Genomic DNA, 24214 nt, shown 5'->3' with positions numbered 1-24214 from the left:
CACGGGCCTAGTTGCTCCGCGGCATGTGGGATCTTCCCAGACCAGGGCTCGAACCCGTGTCCCCTGCATTAGCAGGCAGATTCTCAACCACTGCGCCACCAGGGAAGCCCCCTACATATCCCCAAGGCCTTGCAAATAGCTGGCACATGGTGGGTGATTGTCAGTCAATTGAGGAAAAGTAAATTAATAACAATGATCTGTGAAGTTGCCACACTGAGCACTGGCCATCTCCTGTTTGCACAAAATGCAGACAGACCTCCTATTTTTTTCATTTGTTTTTAGTATTTATTTCTTTATTTATCTTGGCTTCACTGGGTCTTAGTTGCAGCATGCAGGATCTTTTAGTTGCAGCAGGAGGGATCTTCTTTTAGTTGCAGCATGCAGGCTCTTAGTTGTGGCATATGGACTTCTTAGGTGTGGCATGCATTCGGGATCTAGTTCCCCGACCAGTGATCGAACCTGGGCCCCCTGCATTGGGAGCACAGAGTCTTACCCACTGGACCACCAGGGAAGTCCCCTCCTGTTCTGATTTGAGCCAAACCCTAAGCCGAGGCGTGGCTGTGATTTCCCTCCATGCTGTGCACTGTGGTTATTTTCTGAGTGGCATTTCCAGCAGCGTGGTTTCCATTTCAGAACAGACGGCATGGCTGTCTTCCTCTTGACCCAAAGCCCCAGGCTGCTTGCCTTCCACACAGCACGGGACATCCTCCCACCTCCTCATCCCACTTTCTTCTTCCTCTTGGACTTTGGGTATCTTCAGATGGACTTTTTCTTAGAGTCTTTGCTGGCTGCTTTATTCACTGAGTGGTTTCTCAGAAGTTTTTGGTTGGGGGTTTATTCCGTGTGTCAGACCGTCAGATGGATCTGGCTGTCAGGACTGTCAGTCTTATCTGGTTAGGAATGAGTTCTTCTGGCAGGCCTGGAAGGTCCTGAGGAGAGTCTTCTCAGTGTCCTCACACTGAATCAAAACTCTGGCGTGTGACGGAGGGAGGGGCTGCTCGGAGCAGAAACCCTGGGAGAGAAGCTCTCCGCCCATGTCAGGGTCAGAGCACAATGGGATGGAGACAACTGCGTCTTTGCCATCCAAATGCTGCAGTGCAAACTTTGCAGCGTGTTGCTGCATGTTCTTGAGATTGGACCTGCCACCCAAGGGGAGAGTAGTCTCTAGCAAATGCAAGGACTATTTATAGCCCTGTGGAAAAATATTCATTTCGGTTCCAGCAAAGGCTGAGCATGGCCTGTTGCTTTTGTCTTCTCCCTCCTTGGTGGTCTATTCTAAATTCTCAAGCACTCTGACCTGGGTTCTGGCTTTAGTTCTGCCAGCTGTGTGACTTCAAGCAGGCCACTTTACAACTCCAGCCCCCGGCTGCCTCACCTCTAAAATGGAAGCGACGACCCCTGTCTTATTTGCCTCATAAGATTGTCGAGAGGCTTAAACAAGGCCACCGAAGGGTGACTGTCATCCCAACTGTTAACTGCTTTACTGATGTGAGGATTTATTACTATTATGGTTATGAAATGCCTATAAAAGGGAAATATCCTTCTTGCCTGAGGAAGTGAGGAGGCAAAAGGAATCAATAAAAAGAGGAAATTGGATTTTTAAATTACATCCTGGCTACCTGTCTGCAGCTAATGAGAACAGAGTCGTTCATGGGACTGAAGAATATGAGCTCAAGATTGCCCAACATCACCTGTAGGGCCCATTTGGTGGCCACAGGTCCTGAGACCACATTCCTACTAGAGACAAAAACAATGAAAACCAAGGTGACCAAGTAAACTGAAAATGTGTTCAGTCAGTCACTCTACAACCATTTATTGGGTGCCCTCTGTACACAGGGCACTGTGCTAAGCACTGGGGATCCTGGAAAGAGCAGACACCACCCTCCAGGAACTCCCTATTTGGCAAAAGAGACAGACAAAGGTATCAGCAGCGGGCTTCCCTGGTGGCGCAGTGGTTGAGAGTCCGCCTGCCGGTGCAGGGCACACTGGTTCGTGCCCCGGTCCGGGAAGATCCCACATGCCGCAGAGCAGCTGGGCCCGTGAGCCATGGCCGTTGAGCCTGTGCGTCCAGAGCCTGTGCTCCGCAACGGGAGAGGCCACAACAGTGAGAGGCCCGCGTACCGCCAAAAAAAAAAAAAAAAGATACCAGCAGCTTCTTAAGGCTCACGTGTTCAGCAATCTCAGCCCTTCTCAACGTGGGAATACCAGAATGGAGGTCCAGAGGCCTCTCTGCAGTTGCTTTAGACACTGTATGCTATATTTAAGCCCAGTCTACCTCCCTTGTAGGAGAGACTTTTAGACCCTCACTCAAAGCCTGTGCTGTGTACTTTTTTCTGCACATATATTTAACACTCCCTGCTTTCCATAGCAGTTTAAAAGCAGCAAATTCAGAGTGAGGAGAGGGATTTAATGACAGTGAAAGTGACAGCCTAGACCTGACAGCTAGAAAGGAGACAAAGCCATCAAAAGTAGATCAGAGGGCTTCCCTGGTGGCGCAGTGGTTGAGAGTCCGCCTGCCAATGCAGGGGACACCCCAGGTTCGTGCCCCAGTCTGGGAAGATCCCACATGCCGCAGAGCGGCTGGGCCCGTGAGCCATGGCCGCTGAGCCTGCGTGTCCGGAGCCTGTGCTCCACAAAGGGAGAGGTTGCAACAGTGAGAGGCCCGCGTACCACCAAAAAAAAAAAAAAAAACAAGTAGATCAGAAACTCCAAGAACAATAGTCTGGGGCCACTTGGTGTTTGGGCCAGTCTGGGGCCATTTAGTGTTTGGGCCATGCCCAAAAGTATCACTGTGCGTGGCCCATAGGAGTGGCTAATTTTCAGAATAAAGCCATGAGTTATGGAAAAGAGAATGGCATGAGAAGGAGCAGCCAAAATGTTCCCGCACATAGTGTTGGCCAGGCATGGTACACATATTACCTCATTTATTATTTCTTTTTTATTGAAGTATAGTTGATTTACAATGTTGTGTTACTTTCTGGTGTACAGGAAACTGATTCAGATATATACTCTTTTTCATATTCTTTTCCATTGGATAGTGGATATATTGGATATTGAATATAGTTCCCTGTGCTATACAGTGGGATCTTGTTGTTTATATATTTTATATATAGTAATTGATATCTGCTAATCCCTAACTCCTAATTTATCCCTACCCCCCTTTCCCCGTTGGTAACCATAAGTTTATTTTCTCTGTCTGTGAGTCTGTTTCTGTTTTGTAAATAAGTTCATTTGTGTCATGTTTCAGATTCCACATATAAATGATATCATAGTATTTGTCTTTGACTTATTTCGCTTAGTATGATAATCTCTAGGTCATCCATGTTGCTGCAAATGGCATTATTTCATTCTTTTTTATGGCTGAGCAGTATTCCACTGTATATATGTATCACATCTTCTTTATCCATTCATCTGTCGATGGACATTTAGGTTGCTTCCATGTCTTGGCTATTGTAAATAGTGCTGCTGTGAACATAGGGATGCATGTATCTTTTCAAATTAGATTTTTCTCCAGATATATGCCCAGGAGTGGGATTGCAGGATCATATGGCAACTCTAGTTTTAGTTTCTTAAGGAACCTCCATACTGTTTTCCATAGTGGCTGCACCAATTTACATTCCCACCAACAGTGTAGGAGGGTTCCATTTTCTCCACACCCTCTCCAGCATTTATTATTTCTAGACTTTTAATGATGGCCATTCTAACCAGTGTGAGGTGATATCTCACTGTAATTTTGATCTTCATTTCTCTAATAATTAACGATGTTGAGCATCTTTTCATGTGTCTGTTGGCCATCTGTATGTCTTCTTTGCAGAAATGTCTATTGAGATCTTCTGCCCATTTTTTGATTAGGTTTTTTTTTTTTCATATATTACCTCATTTAATTCCTACACCAACCCAGTGAGATGGGCTCTGCTTTCCACAGGCTATAGATGAGAAAAGCAAGGTCCAAGGAGTTGTGTGCCAGAGTTACCCAGCTGGTATGTGGCAGAGAATCTAGTGCTACTTGACTACAGTCTTTTTTCTTTTTTCAAAAGATCAGTAGAAAAAATTTTATCTTCATCAAAATTAACTAATATTCTAAACAAAATGTGTTGTCATTCAAATGGACTGAGCTTCTGTTTTCTGGAAAATTCACTCACAAGGAACACCTAACAGAACAATGGCAGGTCAGACAGCTATCACAGCAGATCCCTGGGAGGCTCCTGACTTCCTGCTCCACACTGCCTCTAAATTATCACACAGTCTTTGGTCTCAGAGAATAATGCAAATCTGCCTTTGCATCTGATCAGAAGACCTCCTCAGGTCCTCACTCTGTATCTGTTGATGCTTGCTTACCATCCATTCGTAATAAGTGACGCTATCTTGCCTCAACCTTTTAAGACTGAGAAAGCTTCCAGAAAGTTTTACTTTGTTTGTTTTGCTAAGAAAAGAGAGAAACTTAAAAAAACAGACTTTGAATCTTGTCCCCTTGACTTAGCTGAATGTGTTTGGGCAAATTCCTCAATCTCTGAGCCTCAGTGTCTTCATCTGTAAGGTACAGATAATAGCACATACCTCATAGGGTTGTTGTGAGAATAAAATAAGATAATGTATATAAATGGCCTAGCACATAATAGGGGCTCAATAAATGTGAGTTCCTCCCTGCCAGTGAAAGATGAGAGTTGTGAAGTCTCACAGGTTCTGCCATTGATTAAATGACCTGAGGTCATTGGGATGACCCTTTTGTTCAAAGGTCTAGCCCCCAGCCAGGGTCTGGGATTATCTTTTCTTAAAAAAAAAAAAAAAAGTTTCTGTGGGCTAAACCCCATTTATTAGAGGGAAGCCCAGAAAACTGCCTTCTTTTGTTGAACTGGGGTTTTGTTATATAATTGTAATATTAGGGCTCTCTGTGTTTTTTCTACAACAGTTTTGATTGGGGCAACATTACAATGTAGTTGCTGGAAAAAATGACTATGATCTGAGGCTGCATTATGAGAAATACAGTGTCTAGAATGAGGGAGGTGAAAGTCCCATATCATTAGAGGAGTCTAGAGAGGAGGTGATGTGATCATTACCTTGAGATAGTTGAAAGGCTCTCTTATGAAACAATTTGTTTAATCTCTGGAGGCTTCACTGAATCAATGGACAGAGGCCATAGAGATGGAATCTGAGCTTAAGCTAAGGAACAAATATTCTACTTCACACTTACCCCAGTGAGATGCTCCACACTGCAGGCTGGGCTTTTTCAGGTGTTGAGAGAGTTTTAGAAGAGTTGCCTTCTCAGATGTAGGAATGAAGGGAACACACCTCCAACTCTTAGACTCAACAGTAACTATTCTCTAATATACACAAATATAAAGGGCTCTGGCCCACCCTTTCTGGGCAGACCGTCGATTAGCATGCTGGAGCCTAAGTGGAGGGCAGCCAAAATCTCCCTGGCATCCAGAGCAATCTTGCAGGCTTCTTTCTCCACACCCTCCTGGCCTCTATGCTGTCTCTGTTCTAAGCCAAAGAACATAAAGGGGTGTGACATGAATTGTTTCCCAACATGTCCTCCTAACATAGGTGGCTCCCTGGGAACAAATTGCTGGATCGTTTAAGGTTCACATTTTTTAATGTATACAGTTCATCACAGTGCGCAGAGAGCATTTACATACACCACTGCTCACTGTAGTCGCTTCTGGGTGTTTTGATTACTGATAGGAATGTGAGCTCCATTCCATTCTGGACCCAACTTTGATGGAATGTGACATACCTACAAATTGGGATTTTCTGGGTGCATCTAAGCTATCAAAAAGCATGCTTTTCCAGATAAAAAAATTATCACAGTAAGAATTAAAGCCAAATGGGGGTATATTAGAACAGTCTGACAACTTTTTGTTTAAATGGGAGGCAGGCAGTGTGGCTTTGCAGCATAAGAGTAGGCAGACCTAGATTCCAGACTGTGGACCTTGGAAAAGTGACTTTCCCTCTCTGGTTTCCAGTTTCCTCATCTCTAAAATGAGGATAATAAACTCTGCCTAGACCATCTCAAAGGGTGGACATGAATGACAAGTAAGATGCTTGTAAAGTATATAAATATAAGGGACTTCCTTTTTAGAATCTGGATTTATGTACACCATGCTTTGGGTAAAGATTTAGAGAGATGTTCAGTTTGCCAAGTGACATCTTATATAAGTTGCATGCTTACATTAAATTTTCTTGGCCCCTTGCAAAATTGCTCCGCCCTGGGTTATATTTTAAGGTTATGATCTCAGCTTTTAGTAAAGATCTATACAAGAATAGCCTTATGAAATCTGTCTGTTGTAGGGATGGTGTTGATACCATGCTAGCTAATTTGACAGTGACCTCCATATGAGGCATTTTGTTTAGGGATTAAAGCCTAGAAAACATTTTGTGCCCCTGAAGAACTGGTATGTTTTCTCCTTACTGAAAATAAGAGCTATGCAATTAATATTGTTGCCCTTTTCTCTTGGGCTGCCAGGAAGTTCACGGTGAAATATGTAGCTTATATCTATAGTGTTGGAACCTTTGGTGGACTTGTCTATGTTCTGTTCCCTTTACCTCCAATAAGCATATTATAATCTATGTTTTCCCAGGCACCTATATTTTTATTTTATTCAGTGTTTTATTATTTTAATATACATGTTTCCTATAAACTACCTTGTATCCCTTGAGCAAGATAATGAAGAGGAGACCAAGCAAGTAATAGAAAAATTAACAAATCCTCTGGTACGAGGAACCCTGAGTCCCCTCCACCTTTCCCACAGGGTACAAAGCTTTGAACAAATGTTTGTCTCTTGGTGCCTTCATGGTCAACCCGTCTGTTGCAGGCATATGAGGAGAATATGTACGGTAGCAAATACCAGTGGATCATCCCGGGCTGGTATGAGCCTTCCTGGTGGGAGCAGGTGCACACAGAAGCCAACTCATCCCGTTGTCTCCGGAAGAATCTGCTTGCTGCCATGGAGGGCTACATCGGCGTGGACTTCGAGCCCCTGAGCTCCAAGCAGATCAAGACCATCTCAGGAAAGGTCGGTGCCTTGGCCAGCTCATTTCAGCCCCCAAGCCCATCTCCCTTAATCATGCTGTCCAATGATGTTGGCAAAAAGCACCTAGATCTTGTTCTGGCCTTTGCTGTGTGATTTTGAGCAAAGCATGTGACCTCTCTGAGCCTCGCTTATCTGTTAAATGAGGATATCCAGCTCTCTACTGCATGGCCTTCTAGGGAATTGTGGGAATCAAATGGGGTGAGGGTGCTTTATAAGCACATAACATAGTGTATGCATAAGGGGTGGAGTCGTGACTAGTATAGCACCAGCTGCAGGCATTGACTTTCAGACGAGGCCACCATTTCATCCTGCGCCCCTCTGACCTGGAATGTCATTTCTCAGTCTCACTGATGCTCCCGCCAGCCTGGAGGAGACGAACGACCCCACAAGTAGACTTGGGGAAACATGTACTAAAGACCAGAAAGATTGGTCCAAACCCCAGTTTTGCCACTTACCAGCTTGTGTGACCTTGAGCTTGAGTTCTCTGAGCCGCTGTTTCTTCATCTATAGAGTGATGGTGAAAATATCCTCCTCCGGGGTCAAAAGGTGGACTGAATGGCAGATTGTGCAATGTGGCTGGCATGGCACCTGGCATCTTGTGCTGTCATAACTAGGAGGAGGACCTTGGCAGGGTGCTTAAGTCCTCAGGCCTCCACTAGGGATGTTTCCACTAGGGATGACTAACCCCTGGCCTGCTTATCTCATAGGGCTGTGAAAGAACAGGTAGCATGGTGCATGTAAAAGTATTTCCAAAGTACACTATTCTCTATCAGTGAAAGCATTGTCAGGAATCAGGTGGTGACAGTCCCAGTGAAGATGGCAACATCCATCTCTCAATTCTAACCACCAGCCAGAGTTCAGTACAGCAGGGCACATGATTCTTTTCTGTCTCCTCTGATCTCAGATTTTTAAATTCTCTACCAACCTTCAATTTCATTTAAGAATCAGCTTCATAGTAAAGTAAAAAATATATATATTATTTTTATCCATTATTTAATCTCAGTCAGAGCCAACACTACAAGAATGACTTATTGATTCGTCCAAAAAGGGCAAATCATTAGGATACATTTTATAAGCAGCTCTATAGATCACGTGGCACCGGAGAGATGCTGGAAAAACACTTTGGGTAGAAAATGTTGAAAGAAATATTTTCATACCAAAATCAATGACAATATGAAGTTTTTGGAGATGCTGACTAATGAGAAGAAACAACTCATTTTTATTTCAGTAGGTGTTATTTTTAAAGTTGTTGAAGTTTACAGTTTATTAGAAGATACTTGGGTCCAGGGATACCCTATACTTTAAAAATAGTATAAAATTTGAGGAAAATACAAAAACTAAAATTCCATACAGGCAGATAGTATAATAATTAAAATGAGAGACTTAAGGAAGACCAAAGATGTAAATGATTACACATGAGATCTGTGAAGCTAAGTGGGGGTAAGGGCCATGAGACGCCCCAAGGGCCTCAAATGTCATTCCAAGGAGCGTGAATGTTCCCCAGGGTGGGCGAGCCATGCACAGATGTGAGCAAGTGCACAGGAATGCATTTTGGGAAGATCATTTTTTGCGGTGTTTTTTCAGAGTAAATGTTTTGACTTGATAACATCTCCCAGGTCACTGACTTTCCTTTTTAATTTTAAATTTTTAAATTTGGGCCTGGTGAGGAGGCTGACCTCACCCCCATATCACTGTGCCCATGAATGGAAACCTTGGGGCTATTCCTGGGGCTGTTCATTTCATCTCACAGTGTGGGCCACCCACTCCTGGGCCTCCCAGGATGGAGCAGTGCCATCAGAGCAGAGCCAGGCAGACTCCCAGCTTGGGGCAGCTTCTGAAATTCCAGGCGACCTAGTCCCTGTCCCACAGTGTTTGAGACAAGAGGCAGCATTTCTTACATTATCTCAAGGTCAAAAGATAATTGAAGTTACACGGGGAAATCTGAAGACTCTTTGCCTCTTGGACTCAGAGGGTTTAGGGCTCTCCTAGAGGTCACGTAGACCAGCCTCTCTCATCAGACTCTCAGATCCTTCCAGTAGCACAGGAATCACTACTCGTCCCCTAATTTTCCCCACTGGTCCCCATCCCTTGTCCCTATAGGGCCCATCCCTCCAGTTGTAACTTAACAGTTCCAGGGCCAGGACTAAGGGCAAAATTTAAGGGGGTGCCAAAGACCTCAATGGAAAAATCCATGATGAACAAAATATCAAAATTTTAAATAAAGACAAGATCCACAGACCAAGATTAGGGTGAATTGATTTGAGTCACATAATTACAAGAACACATCTTGTCTTTATTTAAAATTTTGCTCATCGTGGATTCTTTTTTGTGTTAGTTTTGATTTTTTAATCTTGATTACTGAGGGTTTTGGCTCCTTCTTCCGTTCTGCCCCTGAAGGGAGGGCCTCACTCACCTCCCCCGGTCCTTGCCCTGCACAGGTTGTGTTCATCAAGCCCCTTCCCACGCTCAGCCCATGCTCTGCGCTTGCTCTGGTTGAATGCTCTCTCCCCAGGGTGTAGGGCCCAGAGTTGATAAGGCATTCGTATTTGTGGTCTGACCACAAGCCAACTTCCTCAACCAATCTTCAAGAATATATGGCTAAAGGAAGTTCTAGAAAGTCATGAAGTAGTTCTTGAATTTGATTTTGCAGTGTATATGACTGCTGGGGACCGTGATCAGCATGGCACAGGCTGCTGGGTCAATGCCTGTATTCTGGGGTCCATCAGTATGTATCCATGAAGACAAGCAAACACGTATAGAAGCAAGTCAGTGGACTCTTGCCCTCTTCACTGTTTACACATAGGAAAGCTGAAGAGCAGAAAGCGGAAGGGCATACCCAGGATCCTTGTAGTGGGTTGAAAAGTGGCTCCTAAAAAGATATGTCCAGGTCCTAACACTTAGAACCTGTGAATGTGACCTTATTTGGAAAAAGGGTCTTTGTGGATGTAACTAATTTAAGAATCTTGAGATTATCCTGGACTACCTGGGTAAACCCTAAATCCAATGACAAGTGTCCTTGTAAGAAAAAGACAGGGGGAGTTTTGCCACTTGGGGAAGATCATGTGAAGATGGAGGCAGAGATTGGAGTGATGCGTCTACAAGACAAGGCATGCCAAGGATTGCTGGCAGCCACCAGAAGCTAGAAGAAAGGCACGGTAACAGATTCCCCTTGGAGCTTACAGAGGGAACCAACCCTGCCAGCACCTTAGTTTTGGTCTTCTGGCCTCCAGAACTGGGAGCAAATAAATTTCTGTTGTTTTAAACCACCCAGTTTATGGAAATTTGTTATGGCCACCCCAGGAAACTGATACAATCACCCAGCAGGTCAGGGACAGATCCAGGAGTGGAAGCCAGGACTGCTAAGTCCCCACTCACTGCCCCTTCCCCTCTACCATGCTCTCCCTCTAGACTTGTGACCTGCTTAGGAGTGAGCAGAGCACATCCAAATCAGCCTTTTCTGTGATTTCTTAGCGGGCCCGTTGGTAAGTGGCAGAACAGGACAGTATGGGTCTGGTAATCAGGAGGTCTAGCACAAATCCTGGCACTGTCACCAATTAATCTGCCACCTCAGCTAGACACTCACCATCCCTGGGCCTCAGTTTCCTCAACTGAAAATGAGAGATTTGGACCATGTAACTCCTGGCGTCCTTTCACAGCAAAATTCTCTGTAAGTATGGTATTGAGTTATTACAGCAAGCTGTGTGATATGGTTATAATGTTAAACCCTGGAACCCCCAGGATAAAGGTAACTCTTGATAAAGTCACATAATCAGGTGGAACAGTGGCCCCTCTTGAAATGCATTCTCCGTGGTTGCCTCTTCCATATGCCTGTCTCTGGTGCCAAGCTGTCCCCAGCTTGCTCATTGGCACCCAGGAAATTTCTGGTAGGAGGAATAACAAGGTCATGGTCTCCCTCCCAAGCACGTTCATCAGTCCCTTCCCGTTGGAATTTCCAGCAATGGGACAAGTGCAGACCTTTGGGCTTCCCCGAGTACATTCAGAGCTCAGTCTTTCAGAACCTCACGTAAACAGCCTCTGGATACTTGCTTTGGCCCTAAAGGCTCTTTCTTCTTGTTAAAGTTCCCCATCACCACTCTATTTCCCCAAAGTGACTCTGTTGACATTGGTGATTTCCAGTGTCAGCTTTCACTTTTCAGCGTCCCACTGGGTTTGTTTCCACTGTGAGCATTTACAATTCTGGTGTAAAATTCCAGTGATGGCTCAGCCTCTCTAATAAGGACGTTCTTCCCTGTTACCATTCTCCTGCTGAGACACACAGAGTTGGGCCAAGGCACCAGATGGAAAAGTTCACAGAACCGTGGAATCAGTGGGAATCTCAGAAGTGGGCCCCAACCCTCCATCAAAGGCACAGGCTCATTCTTTGGAAGGGTTTTGTAATGTTTTCCGGCAAGAAGCTTCTGTGACCACCCACAACCGTTTATCCAACACAGCAGAGCAAGAGGAAACAGAAATCTAGCGAGTCCTCAACTTAGAGCAATGACCTGGGAAAAGCTGCACCCATCGCATTGTCACTGCCATCAGAGCGCCATAACAAAGAACCTGGGGCTTTTAGGGAAGCTCTGGGCTCTAGAGGGGAGGAAGGGAAGGTGCCATGGAAAAGTAGAGGTGCTCCCCAGGTAGTCAAGCTCTACAGCGCTACTGCCTCTGCCCTCACCTTCCCCACAAAGCTCCTGTTCCCTTCTGCTTCCCTAGGTATCCACATCCCTGGGAGACAGGCGGTGTGGCAAAGGAATATGGGCTCGGGAGGAAGGGTGTGGTGGCCTTTTGGCACTGGTTAGATATGAATCTTGGCCCCACCATTTCCCAACTGAGTGACTCTGGAAGACAGATAGTTGTTCATGCAACATCCATAGCCCCTCTTCCCCCTCAGTAACATAACTCTTGTTTTTAACTGGGTATGTTGCCACCCATCTGAAAATGTACATTTCCCAGCCTCCCATGTAGCTAGATACAGCCAGAATTCTAAGTCTAGCCAATGAGATTTAAGGGGAGAGCTTGCCTTTCTTTTTCCTTCTCCTTTGTGTTGGCTGGAATATGGATGGGATGGCTGGAGTTACAGCAACTATTTTGGATCAAGAGGTGACCTTGAGAAGGAAACTTTATTCTAAGATAGCAGAGCATAAAGATAAGAGCCTGGGTCCCTGGTTACACTGTGGAGTTGCCACAGCAACCCTGCACCACCTACCCATGAACATCTTTTACGTGAGAAAGAAATAAACTATCTCATTTAAGTCAGTGATAATTTTTTTTCTGTTATATACAACTGAACCTAATCAATAGTGATGCAGTGACATTGGGCTGGTCATTTGGCCTTTCTGAAATTGTTTGTCATTATACTGGAGTAATAATATCTCTTTTACAGATTTAGAAGGATTAAATGAGGTAATACAGAGGAAAATATCTTGCTGAGTGCCAAGCACACAATAGATGCTCAACAAATTGTAGTTCTCTTCCTCCATCAGCGCAGCAGCCTTGCGGGCAGGAGAAAGGAGTAGTGAGTCAGTTTATACACACAAATCTGCTCTGGTTTGTTGTTGGGATTTTACTGAATCTATAGACTGATTTAGGAAACACTGACGTCTTTGTAATATAGGGTCTTCCCATCCATTCAATTTCTCTCAGAAATGTTTTGTAATTTTTTGTGTGGAACTCTTGCTTGTATTTTATTTGATTTATTTATAGGTATTTGATGTATTTCAGTGAATATATGCACACATTACTATTGGGTGCATGCTTGGGGTGGAATTTCTGAGTCATAGGGAATACATATGTTCAGCTTTAGTAGACACTACCAGATTTCCAAAGTGGTTATACCAATTTACACACCCACCGGCAGTGATTGAGAGTTCCAGTTGGTTCACATGCTCACCAGCATTTGGCATTATTAGCTTTTTAATTTTAGCCAATATAGCGGGCGAGTAGTGGTGGCTCATTTTTGTTTTAATTTACATTTCGTTGATGACTAATGAAGTTGTTGATCTTTTCATATCGTTATTGACCATTTTGATACCCTCTTTTATAAACTGCCTATTCAAGTCTTTTGCCCATTTTCCACTTGGATTCTCTGCCTGTTTCTCATTGATTTGTAGAAGTTCTTTTTGTATTCTGGATATGAATTCTTAGACAGTTATATGTATTACTTATATCATTTGTGTCCTGTTTAAGCATCTTTCCTACCCAAGCTCATGAAGATATTTTTCTATCCTGTCTTTTAGAAGTTTGTTTTACCTTTCACTTTTAGATATAGAATTCACGTGAAATTGATTTTATGTAAGGTCTAAGGTAAGATCAAGATTAATTTTTTTCCGTATGGATAATCAATTGATTCAGAACCATTTATTGAAAATCCTCCTTACCCCCCCCCAATGCTATAGTATCATCTTTATCATAAATTAAATGAGTATATATAGTGTGGATCTGTTTCTGGACTTTCTGTTCTCTTCAATTGTTCTATTTACCTACTCTTTAACCAATACCACACTGCCTTAATAATTGAAGTTTTATAAGACCTGATGGGTGGTAGTGTTAAGTCCCTCTTCTTCTATGAGATTTTCTTGGGTGTCCTTGAACCTGATGTCATGTTCCATTTTAGATCTACTCACATATTTACACTTCCCATTACTTTTCATTCCTCCCTTCATTTCTGTTTTGTTTATGATCACTTTCCTTCTGCCTGAAGAACTCCTCATGGTCTTTCTTTTACTGCGGGTTTGCTGGAGACATATTCTCTCAGTTTCTGATTGTCTAAAATTTTCTTTCATCTTTAAGATTGAGAGATATATTAACTAGGTGTAGAATTCTAGATGGTTTGTTATTTTCTTTTAGCACTTTCAGATGTCATTTCATTGTCTTCTGGCGTCCATTGTTTCTGTTAAATCAGCCATCAGACTTATTGTTGCTATTTTGAAGGTAATGCATCCTTTTTTTTTTTCTCTAACTGCCTTTTTTTTTTTTTTTTTTTTTTTTGCGGTACGCGGGCCTCTCACTGCTGTGGCCTCTCCCGTTGCAGAGCACAGGCTCCGGACGCGCAGGCTTAGCGGCCATGGCTCACGGGCCTAGCCGCTCCGCGACATGTGGGATCTTCCTGGACCGGGGCACGAACCCGTGTCCCCTGCATTGGCAGGTGGACTCTCAACCACTGCGCCACCAGGGAAACCCTCTAACTGCTTTTAAGATTTTGTCTTTGCTTGAGTCTTCAGCAGTTTTACTAAGCTGTTCTGAAGTGAGGTTTTCTTTGGGTTTATCTTGATTGGAGTTTAAGCTATATGGAACTTCATGAATCAGTGGATTGATGTGTATTTGGGGAAATTCTAGGAAAATATCTCTTAAATATTGCTTCTACCTATCCTCTCTTTCCTCACATTTTAGGACACCAGTTATACATGTGCTATACCTTTTCAACACATTCCATATATCTCTTATGTTCATTTCCTATTTTCTATCCTTTTTTCTTCCCTGTGCCTCAGTCTGAATATCTACTACTAACCTTTCTTCCAGTTCACTAACCTACTTTCTGCTGTGTCTAATATGCTGCTTCATCCATCTGTTGAGTTCTTAGTTTCATTTGTTGTCGTATTTTTAAATTTTTTTAGGATTTTCATTTTATTCTTTTTTTCTTTCATTGCTTCCAGTTTTCTGGTGATATTCTATATCTTTTATCTATTTTCTTGAACATATAAACCTGCTATGTTAAAGTCCATGTCTAATAACTTCAAGATATGGATCACCTGTGGTCTGCTTCTATTGCCTATTTTTCTTCTTTCCTTCCTTTCTTTCTTCCTTCTTTCCTTCTTTTTTTCTTGTTTCTTTTTTAATTTGATCCTACCACCTGGCGTACCTAGTAAGTTTAATTCATTAAATTGGTTATGAAAAATTAAAGAAGCTACAGATGGCATTACTTTCTCCAGAGAAGATTTATTTCTCTTCAAGCAAGCTGTTAGAATAGGGGCAGATCACTTTATCCAATAAAGAATTGAGATGCTTCCAAGCTTGGTTTTAGTTTTCACAAGGCCTGGTCTATTTTGGTTTGCCCTTACTCCTATCTGTCCTTCAGCATTCTAAAATCCTGGGGTGTTTACTGGATTGGCCCTGGATTCCAATTTTTGTCTTCCTAATGCCATGAAACTCCAAACACATCTGCTTATTTTCTTAACCCCTTAGCCACCACTTTTTCCTTGGCTTCTCACCCTCTTGCTTTATGCAGCTTAGTTATCACCAAATATTTCAAGTGCAAATGTCAGTCTGCATACTGGTATTCTGTAGTTCCTCTTCCTCTGAGACCTTGGCCTATAAGCCTTGCTACCCTTATAACCCTGAACTATAGTTTTTTGTCTTCCCATCTCTGAGGGACTGCTGAAAACTCTGATCCAGTGTTTTCTATTCCTACAACTAACCTTCCCACTTACAAATCAGCAAATGCTTCCAGAGGAAACAGCAAAGAATGTTGGACTCTTCTCAAAACACTTCTCTTCTCTCCAGAATCTTGGTTCCTCAAGTCCTAGATGTCCTGGTTGCTTTCAGATACCTTTGGATAGCTATTTTTATATTTTATGCTGCTTTCCTTAATGTTCTTCATCAGAGCTTTTGTCTGACATAACCTATTTCATCATAGTCAGAGTAGAAGTCTGACCTGAGACTCTTTTGCTTAAAAGGTGAAGAATAACATATTGGGGACAGGGTAAGCATGTCACTGACTTCAGCAATTTGAGGTGCTGTTGTGGATAAGAGGGAGCAGACATGTTCATTGTGGCTCCACAGGAAGACATAGCAAGTTACAGGGAGATAGGTGTAAACTCTGTATCCGGAAGACTAGTCTCATAGACGTCAGGCATCCCTTTAGTGGAAGACTCTTCCTGAAGGCATAGTGACCTTCCCAACGCTGGAGGAGTCTCAGAAAAGGCTCAACAAATACCTGGAAGTTGCTATTGAGAAAATCCAAGAATCAGATTGTAAGAGGGACTTAATCAGTGGTAACCAATTTATGTATTTTGAAATCTTAAAGGATTTTTAAAAATACAGATGCCCAAGTTATCTCACAGACACAGTAAACAAAATGTAGGGCCCTGGCATCTGCATTTTTAACAAGCTCCCTGGATGACCTACAAACTGGAGTAAAAGAACCACTAGACTGTCCCCTAGTGTACCTTCCAAATGAGACTGTGGTTCCAGCATCCCACAAAGGATGCTAGAGAGAGACTCTGCCAGTTTTTCCACTCTGGGGGGTGGCAATTGGAGACGTGGAAGGAGATGTTTCCCCTTTCTCCTCTCTTCTGTCCATGAGCCTCACCTCTTCTAGAAAGCAGGACTCGACTTGGTTCTGTTGGAATGACAGACCCATAAAGTTTAGTCATACTGTGGGGTAGCAAGCTTATGTGGGCTAGCCTGGGAACCTAACCACTATTTATAACATAGTTTCTGTATGAAACTATGTTCCAAGTTCCAACAACTGCCTTTCAAAAACATGTGGAACACAATGTGTCAGTAATTGGGACTCTCTATATAAAGTTATTTTCTCAGAAACTTTTAGCCTCTCATGATAAACTTGACCTCAGAGAATGAGTAATCAATCAGTTTTCAGTGTCTGCTTTACAGTGGAAGAAATTCTTCTGCCCTGAATAATTGAAGACCTGCTTTAAGAACAACTATTACTTTTGCTCAGACAATTGTGAGAGTGTTTCTTCCTGCTGTCATTGTTTTGCCTGAGGGAGATCAGTGCCATCTTTACCTGGGGACAGTGATGAATGGTCTGGGATATAGTGTGGTAGCAATGACTTCAACGTGGTGCTTGCAAAGGCAGTGAGAATGAGGTCACCTTTCAGAGCTAAGCTACACTGGTGTCCCATGCCAAGGACTCTACCCACAGAAGTGAGGTAAACAGCCACATTGCCAGGGTCCACCACCCCCCTTTCCCCTGGATGAAGAACAGTTTTATGAGATAGAAAAGATAGGGATTTACAAGTGGTACATATTAAAAAATATATAGGGGCTTGTGTCGGCCCCAATGTCAAATTGAATAAACAGTCTGATCTTGATCCCCTTTACTGTCTACACATGAAAAACATCACCAATAAACTATATCAAAGAAGTTAAAAAACCACACTCATTTACCTCCTGATGAGACCATACTGTGTCTGTTCCCCTCAGGTCTGACTCCCCCCTCCAACTTTAAGAGGGTCACAGAAACCTTTAAGGATGCCCCAGTGGCATGTCCTGGATAGGGAAGAAGTCTGGAAATGTCATCTGAATGTAATCATCAGGTTGAACAAACAGGACTCAAAGAGACACCACCAGCCCTTGGATGCCTTTGCCTGCATCAGAGAAAGACTCATAGCAGCAAAATCTGGGAGAGAAGAGGTCAAAGGGGCCTCATTCCTTTTATGCTTAAACAATTAATTAGATAAATAGACATTCAAGTAAATTTTTAATACTTTAAAAATAGCCAGGGCTTCCTTGGTGGCGCAGTGGTTGAGAGTCCGCCTGCCCATGCAGGGGACACAGGTTCGTGCCCCGGTCCAGGAAGATCCCACATGCCACGGAACGGCTGGGCCCGTGAGCCATGGCCGCTGAGCCTGCGCGTCCGGAGCTTGTGCTCCGCAACAGGAGAGGCCACAACAGTGAGAGGCCCACGTACCGCAAAAAAAAAAAAAAAAAAAAAAAGCCAATAGCTGAATTAATAGCCTGAAATAGACCTAAATTGCCTTTTAAAATAAAGAAAAATATAGCCAAATAGTGAAAGATGGAAAAATAACAAGGATGCATTGAAACAAAGCATCCTTAAAAGTTGTGACTCTCACCATAACAAGAAGAGGAAACGCACCTTGGAAGTGAAAGTTGCCCATCAATATGTGAAAGGAGCTCACTCTTCATCATTAATCAGAGAAATGCAAATTAAAATGAGATGTACTTTTTTTTCTTAACCTAAGAAACTGACAATGATTTTAAAAATTGAAATACCTATTTTGGTCCAGGATGCAAGGAAATGGGTACTTTCATACAGAGTGGAATTTTAGCTTTTCATATTTGGGGAGGATAATTTGGCCCTTTATATGTGTGAATAGCGTTTAAGGTTTTTGTACCTTTTGCCTCAGCAATTACACAGCTGGGAATTTCTTCTGAAAAAATAATTACCAGTGTGTGTTCAGAAAATTTAGATACAAGGATGCTTTTTTGCAGTTCTGTAATTTGAAACAATTAGAAAAAGCCTAAATGTCCAATAGTTGGAAATTAGCTAAGGAAGTAAAGGTAGGACATCCATGCACTGGAGGGCTGTTAACCCCTATCAGCACAGGCATAGTCTTGGGCCTTCAGGGTGTCCTGGGTGAGCAGCTGTGCCAGGTGACCAGGTGAACAACCACCTGTACTATTAATAGTAGTGGCTGGCATTTGTGGAGCACCTACCATGTCCTGGACACAGGACTGACGCTCTGCACACTTCATCTCATGGAACCCTCACGGCCACCCAGCAAGGGAGGATGCAGAGACCTGGAGGAGATAGGATCCAGCCCCAGGTCACAATTAGTAAACCACAGAGCTGGGGCCAGAGGACAGGTTGGCCTGCTTCCAAATCCTGTGTTCTTACCACTGTGCCAGGCTCCTGCCTCGATAGCTAAGAGGAAGCTTCTAGGTCACCTAGTCCAACCTCCTTGCTTTTCAGATGGAGTAACTGATTCTTAGAAAAGGTCTCTGCAGGTATTGTTTTGGGTTCTGTGGTCAAAACAGATAACATCCCTGACCCCACAGAGCTTAATTCTGTGGGTAGGTAAATTGCAGGAAGTGAAAAGTGCAATAAAGAAGATAAAACCCGTGGATAGAGAATGCCTGGGTGGGAGGAGGTTTTGGAAAGTGTTGGTCAGGGAAGCCATCCCTGAGAACTGATACATGTTGAAATTTGTGTGCCGAGAATATCACATGAGAGCTGCGGAAGAAGCTTTCTGGCAGAGGAAGCATCTAGTGCAACAGCCCCAAGCTGCAAACAGACTTGGTGTGATCCAAGGACGCAAAAGGTTTAGGGAAGAGAGGATTTCATAATGGACTGTTTCATGCTCCCTGATGAGGAGTGAGACGGCGAAGGATGATGGGTGGAGGGGTGCAGTTTTTTGTGAGGAGGGGCTCAAGAAGCTGGGCTGGGCTAGAGACGGTGCTGTCTCCTTGAAGAACCCTTGGAATTGAAGAGCTTCTGCCGGGTGTTTTGAGTGATGAACAGAATAGTGATGGCTGGATGTGATGCATTTCCAAAGGAAGTTATAAATGGATAAAACCTGAGCCATCCAACAGGAGCCAAATAATTAAAAAAAAAAAGGCAGTGGATTTGTTGCTGGGACACCAATCACATTTGGTCAGGCAGATTCCTGATTTGGTCGCCTGCAGGTTCCACCTTTTGGAGGGGCTTGGCTGTACCCAGGCTCTGCTAAACCTTGAGCCAAGGGCAAGGGACTCGAGCTCCAGCCACGGAACAACCCAGCCTTCGACGGGTCAACTTCACCACCCTCCCTGGACACTAGACCTGGCCCCAAACAACCTGGGGTGGAAGGCAGTTATGACCTCAAAAGTCAAACATGAGAGAAGCAGCAAAGCTGGAATGGGACCAGTGGGGAGAGAGAGAGAGAGAGAGAGAGAGAGAGAGAGACACTGTGTGACCTTGGCCAAATCTCTAGACCTCTCTGTGTCTCCAGCTGCAGGTTGAGGGGGCGTGTGTGACCATCGCTAAGGGCCTTTTCTGGTATAAACTGACAGTGAGTTGATGGTTTCTATGTGTGATTTGTGCCCAAGGAGGGTTTTTCCAAAGACTAAGCTGTGGGCTCTGATGACATTTCTGGCAGGGAAGTTTAGAAGTGATTTGAGAAAAAGCCCACAGAAGGGCTGAGGGTAATGGGTTCCCCTGGAGCGGCATTCATTTGGATCTATAAGCCTCAGGGACTAGAGTAAAAAGGCAGTTTCATTACTTTGTGGTCTCAATCAGAATGTTAATATTACCAATGAAATTCTTTTATGAAATTCAGCTCAATGGGAGAAAAAAATTCTTTTTTTTAAATGCTAAGTTATTCACAGACCCTACTATATTATGGAAGATGAAAGGGAAGGGTACAATGTAGAGGTCAGAACAGACCTTACACGTGGGCAGCTAGGACCTGCCCTGGGCCCCATGCTCTAAGCGGACCTCACTCAGGCCCCATGAGGTTCAGAATTCACAAGGCCATGGGGCCCTGCCCACCTGGAGCCTGTACCGCCTCCCCCCTGCTAAGGCCATGCCTTGAATTCCATGCCCAAATGCCTGGAGCCACATCTAGGGTCCAAAGAGCCTCTGTAGGGAGGACTGAGCTTCTGGGGTGGTCAAGGGGCTACTGATGCTGGAAGGGGGAGGAAGTGTGGACTGAGCTTGGCTGGCCTGTGGGGTGGAGCCAGGTGGGAAGAGAAGAGGGTGGGTGGACCACAGAGCAAGGTCAGTCCCCTTGTGCTGCTGTGCCCGGACTAAAGCTCTGAGGGGCCCCAGACTTCTGAATTCAAACTTGGCCTTCCAGATCCTAAGGAAGGTATATTTACCTTCCTTTAACCCGTTATGATGGAAAGATAGAAAATATTTTACTGAACAATTGGTTTGCTTGCCTGTAACTTAATATTTAGACATATGGTATGTGGGCCTTCACTGATGCTCCAGCTCCAGGCCCTGCAAATGTCAGGGGGAGGCCTGGTTAGAGTGCATTTTTCCTTCAACCTAGTCTTGGCAGACAGCCAGGGTTCAGATGCCAGCCCCGCCACTCACTTGGGCCTAGGCAAGTTGACTTTCCTGAGTCAATTTTCTCATCTGTAAGTAAATGGAGATAAGAATAGTACCACTATACAGGGTGGTTGTGGGGATTAGATGAGATAATGGACATTGAAGAGCCTAGCACCATGCCTGGCTCACAGTAAGCTTTGGGGAGTGTCAGCTTTCAGCACCGTGTGCCTGATGTCCCTGCTGGCTATAACCTGGTGTCCCCTGGTCTTGTTTTCCAGACGCCACAGCAGTATGAGAGAGAGTACAACAACAAGCGGTCAGGCGTGGGACCCAGCAAGTTCCATGGGTACGCCTACGATGGCATCTGGGTCATTGCCAAGACGCTGCAGAGGGCCATGGAGACGCTGCACGCCAGCAGCCGGCACCAGCGGATCCAGGACTTCAACTACACGGACCACACACTGGGCAGGATCATCCTCAACGCCATGAACGAGACCAACTTCTTCGGGGTCACGGTCAGTCCCAGGCCCCCGGGCTCTGCTTTCCTTAGTGTCCCTTAGAGACATACAAGGCAAGAGGGGCTGTGTCACAGGCCCTCTGATATACAGTCCATTTCCTCAATTGTTGAAATAACTTCCTGTGGGCTTTACGATTGCAGAGCTGCTGAAACGGGCACATGTGGTAACGCTCTCTGACATGTTGAGAAACTGCTTCTCTATAACTCATGGATTAGAAAGGCCATAGTGAGTTGACCACACACAGAGCAGGTGGAATCCACCAGCTGGAGGGGTGGGGTGGGCCAGCAGAAGCTCTAGACCCAAAGTCAGTTCAAATCCTGAGCCTTCACTTTCAAGTTTCCATCTTCAGACCATGGAGTTTTCATCCCCAAAATGGGAATAATACCTACCTGGCAAAGTAGTCATAAAGATTAGCTGTTACAAATTAAAAACTGCTAGTGTTTGTTGAGCAAGCTACTTGCTCTGAGCTTCAAGATTCTCAGCTGGGAAATGGGGATAATAATATCTGTCTTGCGCAGAAATCAGGAAAATTAGCAGTGATAAGAATCACTATTTTTTCTTGAATGCTTATTATGTGCTAGATATGTGCTAAGCCCCCTCCATGTCCCTCTCCACAGCCCCTGAGACCCCTCCCTCAAAAAAGGCTCCACAGAGCACCAAATACCCGAGAAGTCCTTTTTGTCCATGGTGCAAATTCACAGACTGAGCCTTAGAGCGGGATGAGATTTGCCAGGGGTCCCACCAGTAGCATTGAGGCAAAGCTGTCTCAAAACGTGGGTACACTTTATGTAGATTAGCTCGATGATGTATGCCTAATGTTAGGCCCGTGTAAGCACTCAGTAAATGCTGGTGGTGGTTGTAGTTAATAATGGTCTCGCTGCATCCATATGCCATCTGTAGGAAGTAGGTGCTATTATCATCCCATAAATGTGAGGGGCCTGAAGCTCAGAGCATTTAAGTACCACAGCTAATCAGAGGTAGAGCTGGGATTTGAACCTGGGTCTAGCTCTTAATTGCTGCATCACACTACCTTCTGGTAATGGCCATAAATGGTAGTTATTCATGTCTCATGATGATGTATTTGTCACTGACTCTGCTCCCAGAAAATAAGGAAAATTTGCTTAAATAGGTTGAAATGGACTCTAAAGTGCTGTCCTTTGTTCTAATTTGAAGAGTCATTTAGAGAATCAGTCTCTCTTGGGAGTAAATAAGATGAGATGATTTATGTATTTCTTACATGTTCGTGTTCTTTTGTGCGTACGCTCAGGCTTGCTTTGTTGGTCTGACAGGCCAGGGCTTGTGCAGGTGCTGAATGTAGACTGTGGTGTGGACGCCAAGGTAGTAAAATGGGCTCCTTGTCCTGGAGCCTGTGGTCCAGATACAGGGTTGAGGCCTGGACTCAAATGACAGGAAGAGGTTAAAAGTGCTCAGCACCATAGGAGAGACTGTGTGAGCCCAGAGGGATTTCTGTGACCTTTGATGAAATAGTCATGGAAGGCTTTTTGGAAGTGGCAGCATTTGAGCTGTGCCTTAGACATGCAGAGAGGGGTTGGTGGTCCGGCCAGATGGAACATGGTGAGCATGGGAAAGATGCATGCGTGCAGCAGGGACAGTTACTTTGTCGGGAATATTGGATGGGAGGATGATGAAGCTGGGAAGGTAAGTTGGGGCCCAGTTCTGTAGGGAAAAGCTAAGGAGGCTGGCTTTTATCTTAAAGGCCAGTGATATTCTCCAAGTGCGCCTTGACCAGTAGTACCAGCATCTCCTGGGAGCTGGTTAGAAATGCAAATTCCTGAGCCTAACCCCAGACTCACTGGATCAGAATCTCCAGGGTTGGGGCCCAGCCATCTGTGGTTTAACAGACCCTCCAGGTGATTCTAATGCACACTAGAATTTGAGAACCACTGCTCTGGGTGTTGGGGAGCATTGAGGTTTGCTATAAGAAGGATATTTCCACATTCCTGAGTAGAGCCTCTCTTGACCTGAGACCTGGGCATCTGCTCCACAGTTTAGAAGTAAAGGCTCTAATTAGTCATCAGCAAAAGACATGTCTAGACTAGACTCAGACTAGAAGCTTTAACAACTTTCCTTGGCCCAGTGGTTTCAAAAATTCTTTTTTTATCCTCAGAACATTTTGTTATAAAATTTTACCTAGTGCCTGGTGTATAAGATAAATTAAAGAGGAGATTCCCAGGTGAATGGAAGAAGAGCCCAAAGCCCTGCCTGATCAGCCCCCTCCACGTCCCGCCCCACAGCCCCTGAGACCCCTCCCTCAGAAAGGCTCCACAGAGCACCAAATACCTCGGAAGTCCTTTCTGTCCATGGTACAAATTCACAGACTGAGCCTTAGAGAGGGGTGGGATTCGCCAGAGGTCCCACCGGTAGCATTGTGGTAAAGCTGTCTCAAAACGTGGCTACACTCTTTCAGGTCATCGTCACACTTTGTTTCTTATTTTATAGAATGAATTCTTAGTATCCCAAGTTGAAATGGCCGGATAGAGAGCTACAGAATCTAGGAAGCCTCTCATAATCCTAGAACTCGGCATATTGTCTAGATGCCTGATGTACCTTAGGTGGAAACCATTTATAACTACTCCTAAGTGCTGTCAAATAATACATAACCCCTACTTGATGAGCAATTAGATGAGGCTGCCTGAAATGCTTTACCCAGCTTGAAGATGAGTTTCTTTTTAATGGGAAATTCCTTGACACATATTTTTGCCGGCTCTGGTCTGTGACTCTGATCTGTGACTCTGTGGTCTGGTCTGTGATAATTCAGCGAATGTCAGAACTGAAAGCGATCTTAGAGATCCTCAGATTTAGCCCCTTTGGGTTGTGGATGAGTATCTGAGGTACAGAGGGGGAGTTTCAAAGTCACACGGAAAGAGGGTTTGATTCAGGCAGGATGGTGGTTCAGATGGGCCTGC

The 24214-nt window shown here is 44.3% G+C and overlaps 1 protein-coding gene across 1 annotated transcript in view; it reads left to right on the top strand.

Annotated features, from left to right (window-relative positions):
• The window catches only part of GABBR2 (gamma-aminobutyric acid type B receptor subunit 2), a gene marked incomplete at its 5' end in the record, with an annotated part of 369241 nt that overhangs the window by 199363 nt on the left and 145664 nt on the right, over positions 1-24214 (top strand). The window contains 2 exons of the mRNA XM_082619674.1: positions 6816-7016; positions 21048-21284. Of these exons, the coding sequence (XP_082475800.1) occupies positions 6816-7016; positions 21048-21284 (438 nt within the window). The remainder of the gene's footprint in view (positions 1-6815; positions 7017-21047; positions 21285-24214) is intronic.

This window comes from Mesoplodon mirus (genome assembly GCF_964341445.2).
Source record: "Mesoplodon mirus genome assembly, chromosome: 1".
Lineage (NCBI taxonomy): Eukaryota > Metazoa > Chordata > Mammalia > Artiodactyla > Ziphiidae > Mesoplodon > Mesoplodon mirus.
Note: the sequence above shows the minus strand (reverse complement) of the source record. Positions and strands in the feature narration are given on the sequence as shown.